The sequence below is a fragment of the Oncorhynchus tshawytscha genome, linkage group LG24 (assembly GCF_018296145.1).
Source record: "Oncorhynchus tshawytscha isolate Ot180627B linkage group LG24, Otsh_v2.0, whole genome shotgun sequence".
NCBI classification, from domain to species: Eukaryota; Metazoa; Chordata; class Actinopteri; order Salmoniformes; family Salmonidae; genus Oncorhynchus; species Oncorhynchus tshawytscha.
In genome coordinates, this window is record NC_056452.1 from 9,961,235 (window position 1) to 9,984,402 (window position 23,168).

General features: G+C 43.4%; 1 protein-coding gene across 3 annotated transcripts in view; it reads right to left on the minus strand.

The window, feature by feature from the left end:
- The window catches only part of nid2a (nidogen 2a (osteonidogen)), a 99,823-nt gene that overhangs the window by 3,931 nt on the left and 72,724 nt on the right, over window positions 1-23,168 (minus strand). For 2 of the 3 annotated variants that reach the window (XM_024429663.2, XM_024429662.2), the window contains exons 15-22: window positions 20,493-20,732; window positions 10,990-11,229; window positions 10,380-10,616; window positions 7,801-8,031; window positions 7,350-7,519; window positions 6,946-7,075; window positions 5,209-5,380; window positions 996-1,153 (exon numbers count right to left, since the gene is read on the minus strand). In XM_024429663.2, coding sequence (XP_024285431.1) covers window positions 996-1,153; window positions 5,209-5,380; window positions 6,946-7,075; window positions 7,350-7,519; window positions 7,801-8,031; window positions 10,380-10,616; window positions 10,990-11,229; window positions 20,493-20,732 — 1,578 coding nt within the window. The remainder of the gene's footprint in view (window positions 1-995; window positions 1,154-5,208; window positions 5,381-6,945; window positions 7,076-7,349; window positions 7,520-7,800; window positions 8,032-10,379; window positions 10,617-10,989; window positions 11,230-20,492; window positions 20,733-23,168) is intronic. The other variant, XM_024429664.2, reaches the window with a different exon arrangement.

Sequence of the window (23,168 nt, forward strand, 5' to 3'; positions counted from 1 at the left end):
GCTGTTATTCCATGTGTTCTACATGTGAGCACTTGAGGCAGCATAGGCTACTAAGCACAGACTAATAACATAATACAATGTATTAGTGTTTTGTATGTTTTAAAGATCTGTCTTAATTAAATAATAATGAATTTCTTTGTTTTTTATTTTACTAGGCAAGTCAGTTAAGAACAAATTCTTATTTTCAATGACGGCCTAGGAACAGTGGGTTAACTGCCTGTTCAGGGGCAGAACGACAGACTTGCCAGCTCGGGAGTTTTGAACTTCAAGTCCAACACTCTAACCACTAGGCCGCCCTTTGTGACATGTATAACACTTGAATTGTGGTGTTTTTGTGGTTTATCGTTTTTACATATAGCCTACAGTAACAAAAGTAATGAAAACATATTTTTTTCATATTCTAATAGTAGGCCTACCTAAAAACTTCCATAAACACAACCAAATGAATTTTTATTTTGCAATAGCATATATGAAATGTATTTGTTATTAGCAACAATACCATCTCAGTAGTCTCTTACACTTCTTATTAAGCATTGTGAAATTTATAATGACTTTATAAAATGATTACAGAATGTTTCTATTGCGCGACCAAATCATGGGCTGGTGCCACCAGGTTAAAATGTCTGGAACCCTGCCCTCCCGAGTTTCGCAGCGGTCTAAGGCACTGCATCTCTGTGCAAGAGGCGTCACTAGAGTCCCTGGTTCAAATCCAGGCTGTATCACATCCAACTGTGATTGGGAGTCCCATAGGGTGGTGCACAATTGGCCCAGTGTCGTCTGGGGTAGGCCATCATTCTAAATGAGAATTTGTTCTTAACTGACTTGCCTAGTTAAAAAAAAAAAAAAAAAAAAAAAAAACATGATCCAGGATCGGTTTAGCATTTTTCCCCCTCTTTATGAGAGTGAGGATTTGGGAAAGTAAGCTGGTTCTAGTTATATGCCTTAGGTGTGGTTCTATATGCTCCAAGCTCCTAGAGGAGGCACGAGATTCCTACCTGCATCCGCCCAGCACACCTGTTTCGTGGCTGTGTCAAAGGTCAAGGCGTTGGGCAGGCCAATCCCATCCTTCACCAGCACCTTCCTGCTGTGGCCATCCACTGAGGATCTCTCGATTTTCGGGGCCTCCCTGTTCCAGTCGGTCCAGTACAGGGTCCTAGAGAGACAACACACAGTTAGAAAGCACTTAGAAAGGGCAATTATGGCGGTGTGGATGGTGGCTCATTTGGTTCATAAATGGTGTGTGCAAGGGTAACTGGTGGGATCGAACCCAGGTCACCCGCTCACCAACGCAAGTCTTAACTTCCTCTAGATCTGAGGGGGCATTTGGGGTTACAAGTCTCACGGGAGGGAGTGATTCCAAATCAATTCCGCTACGCATCAATGTTGTGGGTTCAATTCCAGCACACACTGAATATGAAACTAGATAGGTATATACAGTGCCTTGCGAAAGTATTCGGCCCCCTTGAACTTTGCGACCTTTTGCCACATTTCAGGCTTCAAACATAAAGATATAAAACTGTATTTTTTTGTGAAGAATCAACAACAAGTGGGACACAATCATGAAGTGGAACGACATTTATTGGATATTTCGAACTTTTTTAACAAATCAAAAACTGAAAAATTGGGCGTGCAAAATTATTCAGCCCCTTTACTTTCAGTGCAGCAAACTCTCCGAAATGCAAAAATTGTGCACAATATTTGAGAGAAATAAGCTTTTTCTGTGAATGGAAAAATTTGTGGATATTTTATTTTGGTTCATGAAACATGGGACCAACCAACACTTTACATGTGGCGTTTATATTTTTGTTCAGTATAAATAATAAAAGAAGATAGAACGCTTAAGTTACTCCAGAGCGAACACAAGTCATTGTATTTGGGAAAAGGCCAGGTCTTTGGACGTGACTTCAGAGTAATTTTGCTTCGCATGATTGGGCTTCATGATTAATGTGCTTTTTGATTCCTGAGGCTGGACAGACATGTGCACTCACTCACAGCCAATTCCTCTACCAGATATAAACCCAAATTGAATGTATGGCAAACACAAGCAAACACACGCATACATTTAACCGACACAAACACACAAGCCTGTATCCTAAATACACATACACAAAACCCATTTCTCACTCACTCACACACAGTACACACACACTCGTGCACTTGTAGCTGTGCTGATTGCTGATCTTGTGGGGCTTAGATAGACAGACAGGCTCAGAATGTGTGGTTCCTTAGAGGGAGAGAGGGAGGGGGAGAGAGAGAGAGGGAAGGAGAGAGTGGTTGCTTTGGCATTTAGTAAGTAAGTAAGCCTTGTACGAGCCAGAAAGGCTCTTGCCCTATGGACCAATCTCCTGTTTTCCTCCTGCAATACAACTATGTACAGTACCAAAAGTATGCGGATACCTGCTCTCCGAACATCTCATTCCAAAATCATGAGCTTTAATAACATGGAGTTGGTCCCCCATTTGCTCCACTCTTCTGAAAAGGCTTTCCACTAAATGTTGGAACATTGCTGCGGGGACTTGCTTCCATTCAGCCAAAAGAGTATTAGTGAGGTCGGGCACTGATGTTGGGCAATTAGGCTTGGCTCACAATTGGCATTCCAATTCATCCCAAAGGTGTTCGATGGGGCTGAGGTCAGTGCTCTCTGCAGCCCAGTCAAGTTCTTCCACGCCAATCTCGATAAACCATTTCTTATGGGCCTCACTTTGTGCACGGGGGGGGGGCATTGTCATGCTGAAATAGGAAAGGGCCTTCCACAAACTGTTGCCACAAAATTGGAACCACAGAATCGTCTAGAATGTCATTGTATGCTGTAACGTTAAGATTTCCCTTCACTGGAACTAACTCCAATGGCGGCGAGTTTTACACCACTCCAGCCGACACTTGGCATTGCGCATGGTGATCTTAGGCTTGTGTGCGGCTGCTCGGCCATGGAAACCCATTTCATAAAGTTCCTGACGAACAGTTATTGTGCTAACGTTGCTTCCAAAGACAGCCTGGAACTCGGTAGTGAACGTTGCAACCGAGGACAGACAATTTTTACGTGCTACGCGCTTTAGCATTCGGCTGTCCCGTTCTGTGAGCTTGTGTGGGCTACCACTTCGCGGCTGAGCCATTGTTGCTCCTAGACATTTACACTTCACAATAATAGTACTTATAGTTGACTGTGGCAGCTCTATCAGGGCAGAAATTTGACGAACTGACTTGTTGGAAAGGTGGCATCCTAGGAAAGTCACTGAGCTCTTCAGTAAGGCCATTCTATTGCCAATATTTGTCTATGGAGATTGTTGGCTGTGTAAACAACGGGCGTGATTGAAATCATCAAATCCACTAAGGGAATCCACATACTTCTGTATATATAGTGTATACTTTCATCGTGCTAATAAAGCATTTAGAATTGAATTGCGATAGAGAAAGAGATTGGGAGAGACAGGGCCAGTTTAGATATCTTGATTTTTCCCTTCAGTTCCTATCTCAACTAATTTATCTACCTCCCTCTCTATTTCCCTGTTTCTGTCTCTGCTTCAATCTGTCTCTTTCTATCCCTCTTTTGCCTTCTCCTTCATTGGTTGTCTCCATCCGCTGTCAACCTCAGGGTACGTCCGCAATGGCACCCTATTCCCTATACACTGAGTGTACAAAACATTAAGGATACCTGTTCTTTCCATGACATAAACTGACCAGGTGAAAGCTATGATCCCTTATTGATGTCACTTGTTAAATCCACTTCAAATCAGTGTAGATGAAGGGGTGGATACAGGTTAAAGAAGGATATTTACGCCTCGAGACAATTGAGACATGGATTGTGTATGTGTGCCATTCAGAAGATGAATGGGCAAGACAAAAGATTGAAGTGCCTTTGAACATGGTATGAGAATAGGTGCAAGGCTCACTGGTTTGTGTCAAGAACTGCAATGCTGCTGGGTTTTTCACACTCAACAGTTTCCCATGTATATCAAGAATGGTCCACCACCCAAAGGACATCCAGACTATTGACACAACTGTGGGAAGATTTCGAGTCAACATCGGCCAGCATCCCTGTGGAACACTTTCGACACCTACCTTGTAGAGTCCATGCCCTAATGAATTGAAGCATTTCTGAGGGCAAAAGGGGGGTATACACTGAGTATACCTAATATGTGGAGCCCTATGGAACCTGGTCAAAAGTAGTACACTATTGGGAAATAGGGTGCCATTTGGGAAGCAGCCCCAGTGACTGTTGATGTGCAGAGAGTGTATTGTTAGTAAGCACATCACAGGAAGACAGCCGGGCCACAGGAAATTAAGCCTAATTAACGTGGCTATTAATTAAAGGAGAAGGGAAATGCGCCAACTCAAATGAAACACACACATGCTGATGCAAAAGCATACACACACACACACACACACACACACACTCATAGATGTCAACAACAAAAAACACACACTAAGGTAAAGACATACACTCACTTAAAGGCACACGCACACAACCTGGATCTGACAGGGTAGGGTAGCCTGCTCCTAAGGGACCACCTGCAGTACACTTCTTGCCTCAGAAGAGATATCTTAGTGAGGCTGGGTTTTGGAGCTGATGAGGTCAGAGTGAGATTACCCAGAAAAACCTGTGATCCTTGACCTTAGGGTCTCCCGAGGCCGTCCTTGTCTCACTAACGTGAGTCAGTGTCCCAAATTGCTCCCTATTCCCTACATAGTGCACTACTTTTCACAAGGACCCGAAACAACAGTAGTGCAATATATAGAGAATAGGGTGCCATTTGGGATGCAAACTTAGATTAGTGTGGGAGTTAAACAATCCACCTCCAGTTCTGATTTGATTTCTTCCAGTCACCCTAGCTCGTCAAACGCCTTTCCACGGAACAGTTTATGACTTTCGGAAAAGTCTCCTTTTGGTCAGAGATGTTGTGATGTTGTGAAAACAGTGGCGCAGTAACTGAACTCGGAACATAAGACAGCCATGGCCGATAGTCACTGCTATGTAGAAAACCAACCGGTACATTTACTGTATGTTCTCAAAAAGTTATGTTTTATTCTAGAGTAAAAAAGTGAGAATAGTAGATGTGCTGACTTGACTAATATACTGTAACACCTAAACTATTGGGAGCGCATATTAATGTGCAAGTACGCTTTCTTTATTACATTATGTATTTTTGTGTTAATGTACACACCACTGTGAGAGATTTTTACATGACCCACTTTAAACCTCAACCTTACCCAGTGGAAGAGTCCACTATGATAGCACGGGGGTTGACCATGTCAGTGTCGAAGAGAGTCTGTCTCCCGCTGCCGTCCAGGTTAGCACGTTCGATCTTGTCCGGCGTGCTATCCACCCAGAACATGGCTCTGCGCACCACGTCCACCGCCAAGCCCTCTGGACTGGTTAGACCTACGGACAATGGACAGTCATAAAGGTTATTCAGTGGAACATACTGTAGTAAATACCTGAAATGTAAATGTAGTTGTCAGTTATCTGTGAAGGTGACTGCGGTAACTCTGGTTGCAGAGTGTGTGTTATCTGTGCTGGCTGTGTGATATGCCCTTGTTGTCTGTGTTACCAGTGGGTGTGAGTCAGTGTTTCCATTATTCGGTAATAGTCGGCTTTTGGGAGTATAAAAAAAAAAAAAAAAAAAAAGCTGATAAATAAAATTGGCAATGGCCAATTGTCAGAAAGAAAATAGAAAAACGCTGCTTTTTAGCCTATTCATAGATGGAAATACCAGTTGATGTACATGCATGCTTATCGGCCTATGGAATTAAATTGCTGCATGTGTATATTCGTTATGTACTACCTTATCACAAGCACACAGCATACAGAGCCTTTTAGCAAAACATTTCAGACGGCGCTTTTATTGCCTGTTTCATTGTCCGTTAGCCAAATGCACATTTGAGCATTGCCTACTGCCTTGTGTGCATTGCTGCGCTAATAATGTTACAAAATAGTTTATCAACATTTTAAGCTAAACGTTCTGATCTGTTGCATCAGATTCATAGCTTTAAAAAATAATAATTATGTAGCCTAGGCCTACTGGTTGTATGAATTTGGGATCCTATCGCCCCACAAATGCCCCAGAGTCTGTTTTGGCTATTTCTTTCTCGACAAGCTGACCAATATAATAGGTAAATTTAGGGGATAGTAGATTGACATAGGCTCATAGGCAGTGTGTTTATAAGACTAGGGGAAGCTAAGCTTTCCCTAAGTAAACTGAATTCAATTGCCAAAATGATATAGCCTAATTAGCCTACTCCTGTCTAAACAGAAATAAATCAAATAATTCAAAATAGGCTACTAAAGCATGATTTTGGCCACAGAGCATCATTAGCCTTAAAAAAAGTTTGGGATTGTTTTAAATTGCATTACCTACAGTCGGAAGAAAAGGCAGCGTGCACAATTTAGACAGTGAGCGAGCGTAGCAAATACCTAATAGATTATTGTTGAGTTGCGAATGTCAGTGAAAAGTAGAGAGGCCCAGCCAGGCATAAAGCAATATTTCAAAATTAAATTGCAGAAAAACATAGCCATTTTGCTTTCCAAACTATTGCTGTAAAGACAATGAAAAGATGAATCTGTCTTTTAGTTATCAAAATTCTCACCTTAATTGAGCGAACAACAGTAGGCCTAATAGCATCTTATTGGCACGTATTCTATTTGTGTCTCCCCTTCTCATAGGAAGGGCAGACGCTTTTATTGATCTCTCTAATTTTTCATGTTAAAAAAGATTCTGCTAATGTCTCCAGTCATACAAAGTAGAATTGCACGAAATGTGTTTTTCTCGTGCAACGAAAGAAGAAACATATCAGATACAGCCTATAGCCCAGGCCTCTACGCTATACGCAGCCATGCATTGAACAGTCTTTTTTACGAACAGTGATTGAGTTATATTATTAGCCTAAATAATAATGTAAAATGTTTGGTGCCACATTGTCATAATGGCAACCCTGTTGTAAGTGTACCTGTGTTGATGAGAGTCTCAGGCTCGGCCCCAGGCTCCAGTCTGGCTCTGTTGATGGTCCTGCCTGCCAGGTCGGTCCAGTACACCTTCTTCTCCCTGCAGTCATAGTCGATGCCCACCACAATGGAGCCCTGTGGAGAGACACATACATTTTACACTCACACTTACAGTCTACCAGTTCAACACAGTTTGTACCTTAGCCACGATCAGAACACGTGACACAAAACTATATGGATCTACAAATACAGTGGTGAGTGCCGTGAACTTCACACAATGCCTAGAAAGAACACTAAGAAATTGTGAATGGTTGACATACAATGAGATATTCCTAGCTGTTCAATAGTACAAACTCTACATTAAGCTCTTGTAAGGACTAGCATGGAGTAGCCTAGTATTCTTCCTTACATGCAGAGCCAATAGTGTAGATGAGCGCTCCGAGTCCATGAGTGTGCCATTGAGAGGCAGTGCCCCAATCTGCTGTCCCTGGGCATACAGGAGGGAGGTGCCTGAGGGGGGCGGGGTCACATCAGGGCGAGGCAGAGGGTGCATGGTGGGAGGGGCTACAGTGGGGACACCTGTAGGGGGTGGGTGAGAAGAAGGAAGAAAGTCCGGATAAAACACTAACAGATATACTGTATTAGACATTGTTACTGAACCTACCTGTGTAGACAACTAATTAACTAAATGATACCTCACATTATCATAATTCAAATGTTCCTCCCAAACCTCAAGTTAACATCAACAAATGTTTATACAGTTTAAGATACATGTCACAGATTAGCATTCAACATTTAATCCTACAGTACAAACTTCAAAATGTGAAAAGATGACCAGCAGCATCAGTAACGTCACTCACAGGCAGGCTTGACCACATCGTGCGAGCGCGTCCCGGCCACCTCGCGGCCGTCCCGGTCCACACACCAACAGTAGCTGCTGTCGCCGTAGCACTGGATGGGGTTGAACTGCCCCTGGGGGTCGCACTGGGGCAGGTAGTGGTTGGGCCCGGGCAGGCCCCCGTAGTGGTCCACCAGGCTGGCCCGCCAACGCTGGCACACCGTCTCTGGCCGCTGGGTGGGGGGCACAACCGCTGAGGGAGCGAGGGGGGCAGAGGGAGATGGCACATGGGTCATATACGTACAGGGCTAGGAGAAACTCAGGTATTTTTTTCCTGAATTAATTACATTTATTTGACTAATCCCAAATAGATGGTTTATAGATGTTCAGTAAGTGTTCAACTAACTAACTACTACAAACCCTAACCTTAACCCTTAACCTAAACTTAACCCTAACTCTTACCCTGATCTTAACCCTTTCCCTAACCTTAAACCTAACTGTAACCCTGGCAAGCAGTTGCATATCAACAGAGTTGCAGTTGATAGTTTGCTGATAGTGCGAGCATCTATGGATCATCTTTAGGGGACTAGCCAAATAAAGTGTCACTGAAAGTAATTAGTTCTGTCGTCCTGCACCAAGGGTCCCGTGTGGCTCAGTTGGGAGAGCAAGGCGCTTGCAACCCCATGGTTGTGGATTTGATTCCCACGGGGGACCAGTACGAAAAAAGCCTGAGAATGTATGAACTCACGACTACTCAATGACTAAAATGTCAATCATCACATCAGGACACCAATTGATCATTGAATTATGACCAAAGCTTCAAAGTATGTGGATGGTTCGTACACTCTTCTTTCACAGGGTCCTTTCTATGACTAAGTAAGGTGTCAACACTTGCAGTGAATCTGACTGCATGCACAGTCAACAGTTCCACTTCAAAATCTAAATAAACACCCTGACAACAAAAAGCAAACTAATAAGAAAAACAGACTAAGGTTTGACGCAATGTGAGCTCTAAAGACTATGGGCTCGGTTCAATCAGATCCGCTTTAGCCAAGCGTTTTATTTTTGACAGTGTGAAGGTGGGACATCTCGATTAAGATGATAGAAATCTTCATTATTTTCTTTAATGATTTTTCAATTTGAGCATAATTATTTCTATATATTCTACACTTTCTCGTTCTGAACTTCTAACGCCTGTGGCTTAGTGACAATGATCGCAAGAGCAGCTGCTCACCAACGCAGTTCCACCTCCGACACGCCAAATCATCTGCTATGTGGGTGTCTGCTATCACCAGTTAATGCTTGATCTTATTAAATCTAGGGCTACGCTTGTCCATGTATGCTGTATGACTAACCTACCTAGCTCACTTTGTGAAAAGTCAGTCTGAAGACGAGACAATATTATAAACAACTCTGGTCAGGAATGTGTAAATAGCCAGAGTTAAGTGTCGTGCCTCATAAGTAATGCATACATTTACATTGTGAAACGCTATTATGACTCAGGTAGAAATCCCCCATTGCCTTTTTAAGGGCCGTCCAAATGCTGTGGACTCTGTGACTCTTTAGTTGTATTACGGCTAGTAGATAAGCGTTCCAGCTGATAGTGATGAGAAGTGAGCTGACCCCGCAAGCGTTTACAGGTCTGGGACAGGAGAAGGTGAAGGGGGAGGGGGCCGTGTAAGGGCAAGAAATCAAATCAATCCTCCTGGTCACATTCCTGTCTCTCCTCTACTACATGTACACACATACTCACAAACACAGACACAAACACTCAGTCTCGTTCACATATGCATGCACGTGCACATACACACTCCAGCGTGGTATGTCCGACCCCTTACACACTCATCAGTCTCTTTCACACACATGCACACCTGTACACATGCACGCACGCACACACACTCACCCCCTCCCCTGTCACCTACCCACTTGTATACATTCTTACAGATTTCCAAGTGTTTATTTTATCAAATCCACCTTGATAACATGCTTTCAGGTGCACTTAAAACATACCACTTTAGGTTAAAGTACATTTTTTTGTTATCTCTGAAACTGTTAAAAAAAAACATGACCGAATGTTCAATTCTTTCCAACTCAAGACTCCTACACGGGATATTTTTTGTGACGTGGGAGAGAAGAGCACACATTGGGCACAGTGTAGAAGAAGCAGTGGTTTGGCAGGAAAACCATGGGCGAACCACATCACTGACCTACCTCCTCCCCCTAACAATATAGACTTGACAGCATGATTTGGCACCATTTACTAGATTCAAATGAAAGTGATTACTCATAGGCAATGAGGAGCTGAGCTGGTGCTTTACAGGGCGTAACACATTATTGGTGCCTAAACTTTTAACGATTCCATTTTGTTTAGCTGTATTAGATAGCAACAGTGCCTGCTGCCTGGCTTTAATTCTAAACCTTAAGAAAATCTCTTATGTGTGTCTAACCTGGCCACATGAGGCAGATTGCATTGCAGCATGAACCTCTAGGTGGGTGTGTGTGTGGTCTTGCAATTGGTAGTGTTTATGCATGTGTATTAGTGTATACAGGTGTGTTGTGTTTACGTCAAATGTATGCACAACACATGTGAACTCATCTCACCTGGTTCATCACAGTTAGGTTGCGAAGTACCGGGTGGTTTCCTGGTCCCTGCCCTCTCCTGCCCCCTGCTGTCCACACACCAGCAGTGTCCTGTAGCACCGTGGCACTGCAGGGCTCTGTATTGACCCTTCTCATCACACTGAGGTACAAAGGCCCCGTCAACATTCCCCTCAGGACTAGTTGTCTGCAGACTGTCTCTCTGGTGTTCACAATGAGTCTTGGGCCTCTCAGGGTGATCTGTAGAGGCAGGTACGGGGTTATTAGGCACATGCGATCTTAATGACGTCATTGTCTGGTGGATATTGTTTTTCTGGTTGACACAATGTCATATAACTAGATTACAACCAACTAGACGCTTATGTCCAGGTAAAGATGGCTATTTCATGACAACATCAAGACATCTTTTGGTTGTTATTACCAGATTACAACCAGTATACAACCTGACCATGACATCATAAAAGTCGTCATAAGGACTTTATTGTAACCAGTTTTTCCCACTGGTTATAGTTAGTTATTCTGAACAAACAAGTACCCTTTACAGACAATATTACAGAGACAACATGGATACTGTTACTGTTATTATCCGTAATGTGTTTAACATTAAACTCACCTGGTTCATCACAGTTAGGCTGGCCAGTGCCGGGTCCTTTCCTGGTCCCTGCCCTCTCCTGCCCCCTGCTGTCCACACACCAGCAGTGTCCTGTAGAACCGTGGCACTGCAGGGCTCTGTATTGACCCTGCTCATCGCACTCAGGCACAAAGACCCCCGGGATAGGGTACCCCTCAGGACTGGTCGTCTGGACACTGTCTTTATGCTGCTCACAGTGAGTCTTGGGCCTCTCAGGACGATCTGTAGAGACAGGTAAGGGGTTAAACCAGGTCACAGTTGAAACTATTGTTTTAATGTATTTAGTTTTTTTTTTAAAGTTTTTTTACTAAATTTGTATCTCCACATGCAATTCGTAACAAAAGTAATGCTGGAATAACCTATTTTTTTCCCGACTGGTCATGGCAAATAACTGTCAGTCTCACGGTAATTGACCGTTAATTAACATAAACACATTTAACATCTCCTGGTTTCTAAAAAGTCGAATACATCCATTATTTATTTTAGACAGGTCTAAAGAAGCATGATATGAAGAAAATGTAGTCTATTTCAGAAGAAAAGAATAGCATACTCTGAGTTGTCCTTATGTTAGGTCCTGATGTAGCTATGCCAAATGGCTGTGGGCTACACTAGTTAATTTAGCAGACAAGATTTACTTATAATTCAGTGGCATTATTTTATATTATTTTATAGTATGAAGAATACAATCGAACAAAGCTGAATAAAATATAAATATGTTCTCCAAACGATTTGTGTGATTGCGCACATTCTGTGTTGAGCGGTTAACAAAGAAATGCTTAATTTAGAGTTATAAACGTAACTTTAGTTGTTCTACAAACATTGGGCTATATGTTTTGATTTTTAAAACATTGTAACATGCTGACCACACCGATGGCGTCGCGTGCGCAAGCGTTGCAAAATAAATGTACACATACATGTTATTCAATCACTGCACCCACACTGCTCGCGTGCGTCAACGACCATCTGCGTAGTCAGGCGCTAAAATAGGACTTGGTTCTATTTGTGATGCTTGACGCACTGCAAGTCCCACCTCTCCCATCTCCTCATTGGTTTTTAGGAGCATTTACCCACGTGGGTGATTGAAAGATGATCTGAGGTCCACAATCCAGCCCAGTTGGTGGTGGTAATGCACTTTAAAGTTGGTTGCGAACCGCCATATATAGTCCAAAGAAGAAGAAGCCTACAGTAGGAGAGATTACTAGAAACAAACTCGGTTTACCCTCTTATCTGTGGATTAATTGTCAGAGTAGAGGAACTTGTGCATTTGAGGTAAAATAACAACCCAATGTTTATATCCTAGGACAAATTAGCTAGCAACTGCACGTTATCTGGCTAAATTGCCATAAATGTTTGATGCTTTTCGACCTGTCCCCAAATTAATAAAGTTGGTTCAGGGTTTGTTTTTATACTTCAACCTGTGAGTCTTGATCACGTCTGGTGTGGGTGGACAAAATCAACAAGCGTGCGATGGCGCATGTGGACGCGTGGTCTGGTCAGCATGTAAGGCAGCATAATGAAACTCTAATGATGATTTGAAAAAAGTTGCTTGAAAGGCATGAGCTCAGCTTTGTTTTTTTGCGAAGGCTGTACTCCAAAAGTCTCTCAATCACAATTTGACAAGCACTTGAAAATGCCTTGAATTTAATGGCGACATCCATGCCTTCTGCGGTCCTGATTGCTGCATTGTGCCATTCTCCCTGAGTGTGCTGAGCAATCTGAAGCGCCTCTCACTCACATGTCTCTCCGTCAGGTGATCGGGTCTTTCTCACAGGCTACAAGTGAAGACAGACACATCGGGGACGCAACTGCCCGCGTTCTTATCCAATTCCGAGGTGCATATTGAAGATATTGGAAGAACTGTCCCCATTTACTATTCATCAGCCAACTCAAGATGAGTAGGCCTGACAAACAGAAAAAGCACTAGCCTATGTCAATCGACTATCCCCCGTAGTACAAAAGTTGGCCTATTCTGTGCGAGAAATAAATATTCCAAACATAGTCTGGGACAGTTATGGGGTGCAATAAATCCCAAATTAATACAACCATTAAAAAAGGTTTTCACGCAATGTGGCTGACGCAACAGATGTAAAAGTTTAGCTTAAAATGTTGATAAACTATTAGGCTATTTCTTCACATTATAAGCGCAGCAATGCACACATGACAGTAGGCTATAATCAAATACATGTAATGCTTTTATTATAAAGGTGCATTTTTATGGTGAAAATTATTGTAAGGTTCTGCTTTTCTTTTCTTAGTCAACCATGTGGTCTTTTTCTTTGTGATCTTGAATGTAGCCCTGTTTCTTTGTGTTCTGGAACGTAGCCCTGTCTTTCATTTTTGTTCATTGATTTCACCTGTGTTCGTTTCTCACCTGGTCTCATCAGCTCCCTATTTACAGTGCCTTGCGAAAGTATTCGGCCCCCTTGAACTTTGCGACCTTTTGCCACATTTCAGGCTTCAAACAAAGATATAAAACTGTATTTTTTTGTGAAGAATCAACAACAAGTGGGACACAATCATGAAGTGGAACGACATTTATTGGATATTTCAAACTTTTTTAACAAATCAAAAACTGAAAAATTGGGCGTGCAAAATTATTCAGCCCTTTTCCTTTCAGTGCAGCAAACTCTCTCCAGAAGTTCAGTGAGGATCTCTGAATGATCCAATGTTGACCTAAATGACTAATGATGATAAATACAATCCACCTGTGTGTAATCAAGTCTCCGTATAAATGCACCTGCACTGTGATAGTCTCAGAGGTCCGTTAAAAGCGCAGAGAGCATCATGAAGAACAAGGAACACACCAGGCAGGTCCGATATACTGTTGTGAAGAAGTTTAAAGCCGGATTTGGATACAAAAAGATTTCCCAAGCTTTAAACATCCCAAGGAGGACTGTGCAAGCGATAATATTGAAATGGAAGGAGTATCAGACCACTGCAAATCTACCAAGACCTGGCCGTCCCTCTAAACTTTCAGCTCATACAAGGAGAAGACTGATCAGAGATGCAGCCAAGAGGCCCATGATCACTCTGGATGAACTGCAGAGATCTACAGCTGAGGTGGGAGACTCTGTCCATAGGACAACAATCAGTCGTATATTGCACAAATCTGGCCTTTATGGAAGAGTGGCAAGAAGAAAGCCATTTCTTAAAGATATCCATAAAAAGTGTCATTTAAAGTTTGCCACAAGCCACCTGGGAGACACACCAAACATGTGGAAGAAGGTGCTCTGGTCAGATGAAACCAAAATTGAACAATGCAAAACGTTATGTTTGGCGTAAAAGCAACACAGCTCATCACCCTGAACACACCCTATCCCCACTGTCAAACATGGTGGTGGCAGCATCATGGTTTGGGCCTGCTTTTCTTCAGCAGGGACAGGGAAGATGGTTAAAATTGATGGGAAGATGGATGGAGCCAAATACAGGACCATTCTGGAAGAAAACCTGATGGAGTCTGCAAAAAACCTGAGACTGGGACGGTTTTATATCTTTAAGTTTGAAGCCTGAAATGTGGCAAAAGGTCGCAAAGTTCAAGGGGGCCGAATACTTTCGCAAGGCACTGTAGTTCATTTCTTTCTGTTTGTATGGTTGTGACGTATTTTTTGTTTTTGACTGCCTACCAGTTTGACCATTGTCTGTGACCACGATTCCTGACTTCTGTGAAGGCTTAATAAACATCTGCCACGCTCTGCTCATGAATCTTCACCTTTTTCTCCCTGAGTATTCATTACAATTATCTTCCCAAAACTTGAAACTCATGCGCTGCTTATGTATGCCAGTTATGCTATAAACCCCTTGTAAAGCGGATTAATGTGCTTACATTTTAATTAAGAAGTTATTTGGCCACTTTAGTTGTGATACAAACCTTATCAAAACATATAGGCATATCTGTCCTCGTGCTCCTATAGGATCAAGAGAGACGCTCAAGTGTTTTAGTACTATATCTCTTGATACAATGATGAAAATAATCATGGCCTCTAAACCTTCAAGCTGCATACTGGACCCTATTCCAACTAAACTACTGAAAGAGCTGCTTCCTGTGCTTGGCCCTCCTATGTTGAAAATAATAAACGGCTCTCTATCCACCGGATGTGTACCAAACTCACTAAAAGTGGCAGTAATAAAGCCTCTCTTAAAAAAGCCAAACCTTGACCCAGAAAATATAAAAAACTATCGGCCTATATCGAATCTTCCATTCCTCTCAAAAATTTTAGAAAAGGCTGTTGCGCAGCAACTCACTGCCTTCCTGAATACAAACAATGTATACGAAATGCTTCAGTCTGGTTTTAGACCCCATCATAGCTCTGAGACTGCACTTGTGAAGGTGGTAAATTACCTTTTAATGGCATCAGACCGAGGCTCTGCATCTGTCCTCGTGCTCCTAGACCTTAGTGCTGCTTTTGATACCATCGATCACCACATTCTTTTGGAGAGATTTGAAACCCAAATTGGTCTACACGGACAAGTTCTGGCCTGGTTTAGATCTTATCTGTCGGAAAGATATCAGTTTGTCTCTGTGAATGGTTTGTTCTCTGACAAATCAACTGTAAATTTCGGTGTTCCTCAAGGTTCCGTTTTAGGACCACTATTGTTTTCACTATATATTTTACCTCTTGGGGATGTCATTCGAAAACATAATGTTAACTTTCACTGCTATGCAGATGACACACAGCTGTACATTTCAATGAAACATGGTGAAGCCCCAAAATTGCCCTTGCTAGAAGCATGTGTTTCAGACATAAGGAAGTGGATGGCTGCAAACTTTCTACTTTTAAATTCGGACAAAACAGAGATGCTTGTTCTAGGTCCCAAGAAACAAAGAGATCTTCTGTTGAATCTGACAATTAATCTTAATGGTTGTACAGTCGTCTCAAATAAAACTGTAAAGGACCTCGGCGTTACTCTGGACCCTGATCTCTCTTTTGAAGAACATATCAAGACCATTTGAAGGACAGCTTTTTTCCATCTACGTAACATTGCAAAAATCAGAGACTTTCTGCCCAAAAATGATGCAGAAAAATTTATCCATGCTTTTGTCACTTCTAGGTTAGACTACTGCAATGCTCTACTTTACGGCTACCCGGATAAAGCACTAAATAAACTTCAGTTAGTGCTAAATACGGCTGCTAGAATCCTGACTAGAACCAAAACATTTGATCATATTATTCCAGTGCTAGCCTCCCTACACGGGCTTCCTGTCAAAGCAAGGGCTGATTTCAAGGTTTTACTGCTAACCTACAAAGCATTACATGGGCTTGCTCCTACCTATCTCTCTGATTTGGTCCTGCCGTACATACCTACACGTACGCTACGGTCACAAGACGCAGGCCTCCTAATTGTCCCTAGAATTTCTAAGCAAACAGCTGGAGGCAGGGCTTTCTCCTATAGAGCTCCATTTTTATGGAACGGTCTGCCTACCCATGTCAGAGACGCAAACTCGGTCTCAACCTTTAAGTCTTTACTGAAGACTCATCTCTTCAGTGGGTCATATGATTGAGTGTAGTCTGGCCCAGGAGTGGGAAGGTGAACGGAAAGGCTCTGGAGCAACGAACCGCCCTTGCTGTCTCTGCCTGGCCGGTTCCCCTCTTTCCACTGGGATTCTCTGACTCTAACCCTATTACAGGGGCTGAGTCACTGGCTTACTGGGGCTCTCTCATGCCGTCCCTGGAGGGGTGCGTCACCTGAGTGGGTTGATTCACCGATGTGGTCATCCTGTCTGGGTTGGCGCCCCCCCTTGGGTTGTGCCATGGCGGAGATCTTTGTGGGCTATACTCAGCCTTGTCTCAGGATGGTAAGTTGGTGGTTGAAGATATCCCTCTAGTGGTGTGGGGGCTGTGTTTTGGCAAAGTGGGTGGGGTTATATCCTTCCTGTTTGGCCCTGTCCGGGGGTGTCCTCGGATGGGGCCACAGTGTCTCCTGACCCCTCCTGTCTCAGCCTCCAGTATTTATGCTGCAGTAGTTTATGTGTCGGGGGCCTAGGGTCAGTTTGTTATATCTGGAGTACTTCTCCTGTCCTATTCGGTGTCCTGTGTGAATTTAAGTGTGCTTTCTCTAATTCTCTCTTTCTCTCTTTCTTTCTCTCTCTCGGAGGACCTGAGCCCTAGGACCATGTCCCAGGACTACCTGACATGATGACTCCTTGCTGCCCCCAGTCCACCTGGCCGTGCTGCTGCTCCAGTTTCAACTGTTCTGCCTTATTATTATTTGACCATGCTGGTCATTTATGAACATTTGAACATCTTGGCCATGTTCTGTTATAATCTCCACCCAGCACAGCCAGAAGAGGACTGGCCAACCCACATAGCCTGGTTCCTCTCTAGGTTTCTTCTTAGGTTTTGGCCTTTCTAGGGAGTTTTTCCGAGCCACCGTGCTTCTACACCTGCATTGCTTGCTGTTTGGGGTTTTAGGCTGGGTTTCTGTACAGCACTTTGAGATATCAGCTGATGTACAAAGGGCTATGTAAATACATTTGGTTTGATTTGGATAGGCTACATGAGGTGTGTGACTATGATTCAACATAAAAAAGGCAGTTACTTATGCTGGGCATCATTCACAAGTGATAATATAGGCTAATATTGTCACCAATCACACTATTCTTGATTTAATCTTGTCTTTACATATACTAAATAATATGTGTGAAATTTAGAATGGACCATTATCATGCACCTGTCTCGAAACCGGGAAGTGGAAAAAATAGATCTATGCACTTAAATAGCGAATGGAGGATGCTTTTCCTGTAGTTCATTTTCATGCCAGCCAGGTAGGCTAGACTCCTGTTGTAAAGATAAACAATATGCTTAATATTAGGAAAGTTGAGAAGTAAATATAAACTCAGCAAAAAAGAAAAGTCCTCTCACTGTCAACTGCGTTTATTTTCAGCAAACTCAACCTGTGTAAATACTATTTGTATGAACACAAGATTCAACAACTGAGACAAACTGAACAGGTTCCACAGACATGTGACTAACAGAAATGGAATAATGTGTCCCTGAACAAAGGGGGGGTCAAAAGTAAAGGGGGGGTCAAAATCAAAAGTAACAGTCAGTATCTGGTGTGGCCACCAGCTGCATTAAGTACTGCAGTGCATCTCCTCCTCATGGACTGCACCAGATTTGCCAGTTATTGCTGTGAGATGTTACCCCACTCTTCCACCAAGGCACCTGCAAGTTCCCGGACATCCGGGGGAAATGGCCCTAGCCCTCACCCTCTGACCCAACAGGTCCCATTCGTGCTCAATGGGATTGAGATCCGGGCTCTCTGTCATGCTGGAGGGTCATGTCAGGATGAGCCTGCAGGAAGGGTACCACATGAGGGAGGAGGATGTCTTCCCTGTAACGTACAGCGTTGAGATTGCCTGCAATGACAACAAGCTCAGTCCGATGATGCTGTGACACATCGCCCCAGACCATGACGGACCCTCTACCTCCAAATCGATCCCGCTCCAGAGTACAGGCCTCGGTGTAACGCTCATTTCCTTTGACGATAAACGCAAATCCGACCATCACCCCTGGTGAGACAAAACCGCGAATCGTCAGTGAAGAGCACTTTTTGCCAGTTCTGTCTGGTCCAGCGACGGTGGGTTTGTGCCCATAGGAGACGTTGTTGCCGGTGTTGTCTGGTGAGGACCTGCCTTACAACAGGCCTACAAGCCCTCAGTCCAGCCTCTCTCAGCCTATTGCGGACAGTCTGAGCACTGATGGAGGGATTGTGCGTTCCTGGTGTAACTCGGGCAGATGTTGTTGCCATCCTGTACCTGTCCCGCAGATGTGATGTTCGGATGTTCTGATCCGGTGCAGGTGTTGTTACACCTGGTCTGCCACTGCAAGGACGATCTGCTGTCCGTCCTGTCTCCCTGTAGCACTGTCTTAGCCATCTCATAGTACAGACATTGCCATTTATTGCCCTGGCCACATTTGCAGTACTCATGCCTCATTGCAGCATGCCTAAGGCACGTTCACACAGATGAGCAGGGACCCTGGGCATCTTTCTTTGGTGTTTTTCAGTAGAAAGCTCTCTTTAGTGTCCTAAGTTTTCATAACTGTGACCTTAATTGCCTACTTTCTGTAAGCTGTTAGTGTCTTAATGACTGTTCCACAGGTGCATGTTCATTAATTGTTTATGGATCGTTGAACAAGCATGGGAAATAACCCTTTACAATGAAGATCTGTGAAGGTATTTGGATTTTTACCAATTATTCCTGAAAAAGGGGCGTTTCTTTTTTTTGCTAAGGTTAGTAGGCCTAGTCCAGTGGTCACCAACCTTTTCTGAGTCAAGATCACTTTCTGAGTCAAAATGCACACCGAGATCTACCAGTGATTTTTTTATTAACATGACTTAAAAAATGTAAGCCTATGCAACAATAACCAATTAAAAACAGTACTGTAGCAATGAGGTTTCTGCAGTAAGCTATAGGCACAATACATTATCGCCGCGTACTGGCTTTGCTTGAATTTACCTGCCAATTCATTGTTGTTCAGGACATTTTTTAAATTATATTTCAAAATTTGAGGTAGGCTATATGATCACAACGGTAATAGATCCATTGTTGTAGATCCATTGATGCACAGCTGAGTGAGCATACTTTTAAATAATTTGCTTTTTATTTTACTGGGCTGATGGTGCCTGCTCCTGATGGTCAGTCTCAGCGGAGGGAGAGAGCAGCAGACTGAGGGTCCGTCTCTCAACATCCCTCAGCTCTCCCTTTCCTCCACTGACCAAAAAGGGACACAGTCTTCCAGCTGATGGCGAAAACTCGAGTCGCATCGCATTATTTCTGCCTCATGCACAAATTCATGTTGTTACTCCTATGAACAAAGAAAGTGAAATATTCCTTGATATTAAAAAAGACCCAAGCCGTTAATAATAACAACAATGCAAGCCTATAGCTACACTTACCTTCTCATTCATTACTGCCGCACTGCTTGTTTTAGCGTTGAGTGGAAATAGGAAGAATGCGCATTTAATGGCTTATAAAAGTTTTGAATACAAAGTAGTGACCGTGCTGAGTAAGAACTTAAACATGAACTCACTCATAAAAACAGCAGCTCTTTGCTGTATTCATTGACAGTCTCTCTCTAGTCATGGTTTTAAACGTTTTGAAATCTCACAGTAGCAATTCTGCCGTAGCTTTCTTTTATGCCTCCTACGTTAATGCAGACTCGGTCATCTGAGCAATCTGATTGGCCAGCAATGGAATAGTGCACTTGATTTCCTCTCCAGGCAGAGTTTGTACCTTCAGACACATTAAATGGCAACAGCTGAATTGGCTGAACCTACCACCAACAGCCGAGACTAGGCTTTATCGTTGGGTTTTTTACAGAAATGTTTGGCGATCGACAAGAAATGTCCCAGTCGGTCTTCTCCCTGAATTTGCTGCATTGGTGTCAGTGTGGGATGCTACTCCTGTAAGGCCATCAAATGTGTGTCTGTGTGAAAGACGCATAAAAATGAGTGGAGAGGGTCATTAAAGTTACAACTCCTACCTGGTTCATCACAGTTAGGCTGGCTAGTGCCAGGTCCTTTCCTGGTCCCTGCTCTCTCCTGCCCCTTGCTGTCCACACACCAGCAATGTCCTGTAGAACCATGGCACTGCAGGGCTCTGTATTGACCCTGCTCATCGCACTCAGGCACAAAGACCCCTGGGATAGGGTACCCCTCAGGACTGATCGTCTGGACACTGTCTTTATGCTGCTCACAGTGAGTCTTGGCCCTCTCAGGAAGATCTGTAGAGACGGGTAAGGGGTTAAACTAGGGAACTGATCAACCCAATCATACATTGCTATTCGCCCAAGCCTCCCCAGCTTCCCCTTCACCTAAATCCAGACAGCAGATGTTCCGAAAGAGCTGCAAAACCTGGACCCGTACAAATCAGCTGGGCTAGACAATCTGGACCCTCTCTTTCCAAAACAATCCGCCGCCATTGTTGCAACCCCTATTACCAGCCAGTTCAACCTCTTTCGTATCGTCCGAGATCCCTAAAGATTGGAAAGCTGCCACGGTCATCCCCCTCTTTAAAGGGGGTGACACCCTAGACCCAAACTGTTACAGACCTATATCCATTCTGCCCTAAAGTCTTCGAAAGCCAAGTTAATAAACAGATCACTGACCATTTCGAATTCCACCGTACCTTCTCCACTGTGCAATCAGGCTTCCGAGCCGGTCATGGGTGCACCTCAGCCACGCTCAAGGTACTAAACGATATCATAACCGTCATCGATAAAAGACAGTACTGTGCAGCCGTCTTCATCGACATGGCCAAGGCTTTCGACTCTGTCAATCACCGTATTCTTATCGGCAGACTCAATAGCCTTGGTTTTTCTAATGACTGCCTCGCCTGGTTCACCAACTACTTTGCAGACAGAGTTCAGTGTGTCAAATCGGAGGGCATGTTGTCCGGACCTCTGGCAGTCTCTATGGGGGTGCCACAGGGTTCAATTCTCAGGCCGACTATTTTCTCTGTATATATCAATGATGTCGCACTTGCTGCGGGCGATTCCCTGATCCACCTCTACGCAGATGACACCATTCTGTATACTTCTGGCCCTTCCTTGGACACTGTGCTAACTAACCTCCAAACAAGCTACAACACTCCTTCCGTGGCCTCCAACTGCTCTTAAACGCTAGTAAAACCAAATGCATGCTTTTCAACTGTTTGCTGCCCGCACCCGCCCACCCGACTAACATCACCATCTTGGACGGCTCTGAGCTAGAATATGTGGACAACTATAAATACCTAGGTGTCTGGCTAGACTGTAAACTCTCCTTCCAGACTCATATTAAACATCCCCAATCAAAAATCAAATCTAGAATCGGCTTTCTATTTCGCAACAAAGCCTCCTTCACTCACGCCGCCAAACTTACCCTAGTAAAACTGACTATCCTACCGATCCTCGACTTCGGCGATGTCATCTACAAAATAGCTTCCAACACTCTACTCAGCAAACTGGATGTAGTCTATCACACTGCCATCCGTTTTGTTACCAAATCACCGTATATCACCCACCACTGCGACCTGTATGCTCTAGTCGGCTGGCACTCGCTACATATTTGTCGCCAGACCCACTGGACCCAGGTCATCTATAGGTAAAGCTCCGCCTTATCTTGGTTCACGATAACAACACCCACCCGTAGCACACGTTCCAGCAGGTATATCTCACTGATCATCCCCAAAGCCAACACCTCTTTTGGCCGCCTTTCATTCCAATTCTCTGCTGCCAGTGACTGGAACGAATTCCAAAAATCGCTGAAGTTGGAGACTTTTATTTCCCTCACCAACTTTAAACATCAACTGTCTGAGCAGCTAACCGATCTCTGCAGCTGTACATAGTCCATCTGTAAATAGCCCACCCAATCTACCTCATCCCCATACTGTTTTGATTTTATTTACATTTCTGCTCTTTTGCACACCAGTATCTCTACTTGCACATCATCATATGCTCATTTATCACTCCCGTGTTAATCTGCTAAATTGTAACTATTCGCTCCTATGGCCTACCTCCTCATGCCTTTTGCACACACTGTATATAGACTTTCGTTTTTCTACTGTGTCATTGATTTGTTTATTGTGTTATTGGCTTGTTTATTGTTTACTCCATATGTTACTCTGTGTTGTTGTCTGTGTCACACTGCTTTTCTTTATCTTGGCCAGGTCGCAGTTGCAAATGAGAACTTGTTCTCAGCTAGCCTACCTGGTGAAATAAAAGTGAAGTAAAAAAAATAAAAATAAAAATAAAAATAGGTTGTGGTGGTACTTCCGGTACAAAATACTAACTTGGTAAAACTAAATGTAAAAAAATGATCACATATGTCAAAGCAATAGATTATACCTTTCATTCTGGTAGTAAATGTCTATGCTCAAGCCTTGAGTCAAGGTGTTTGCTTTATTATCGTTTATTACATGTGGTAGCATGCTAGGTATTGTCTTTGGTAGCTAGCCCAAAAGCTAGCACAGTTGCGTTAACTGGAGCTCGCCAACAAGTTAACTGGCTAGGTAAAATTTAAATGGGGATAGGGAGAACTTTTTACGTCGCCCAAATGGCAACTTAATTAGTTAGCTACTAAAAGATCGATAACTTGTGTTCAGCGACCAGTTAAAATCCAGTATTCCTTACCAAGCTTGCTAGCTTCAGTTAGCTTGTCAGCTAGCTACCGCTAGTAAA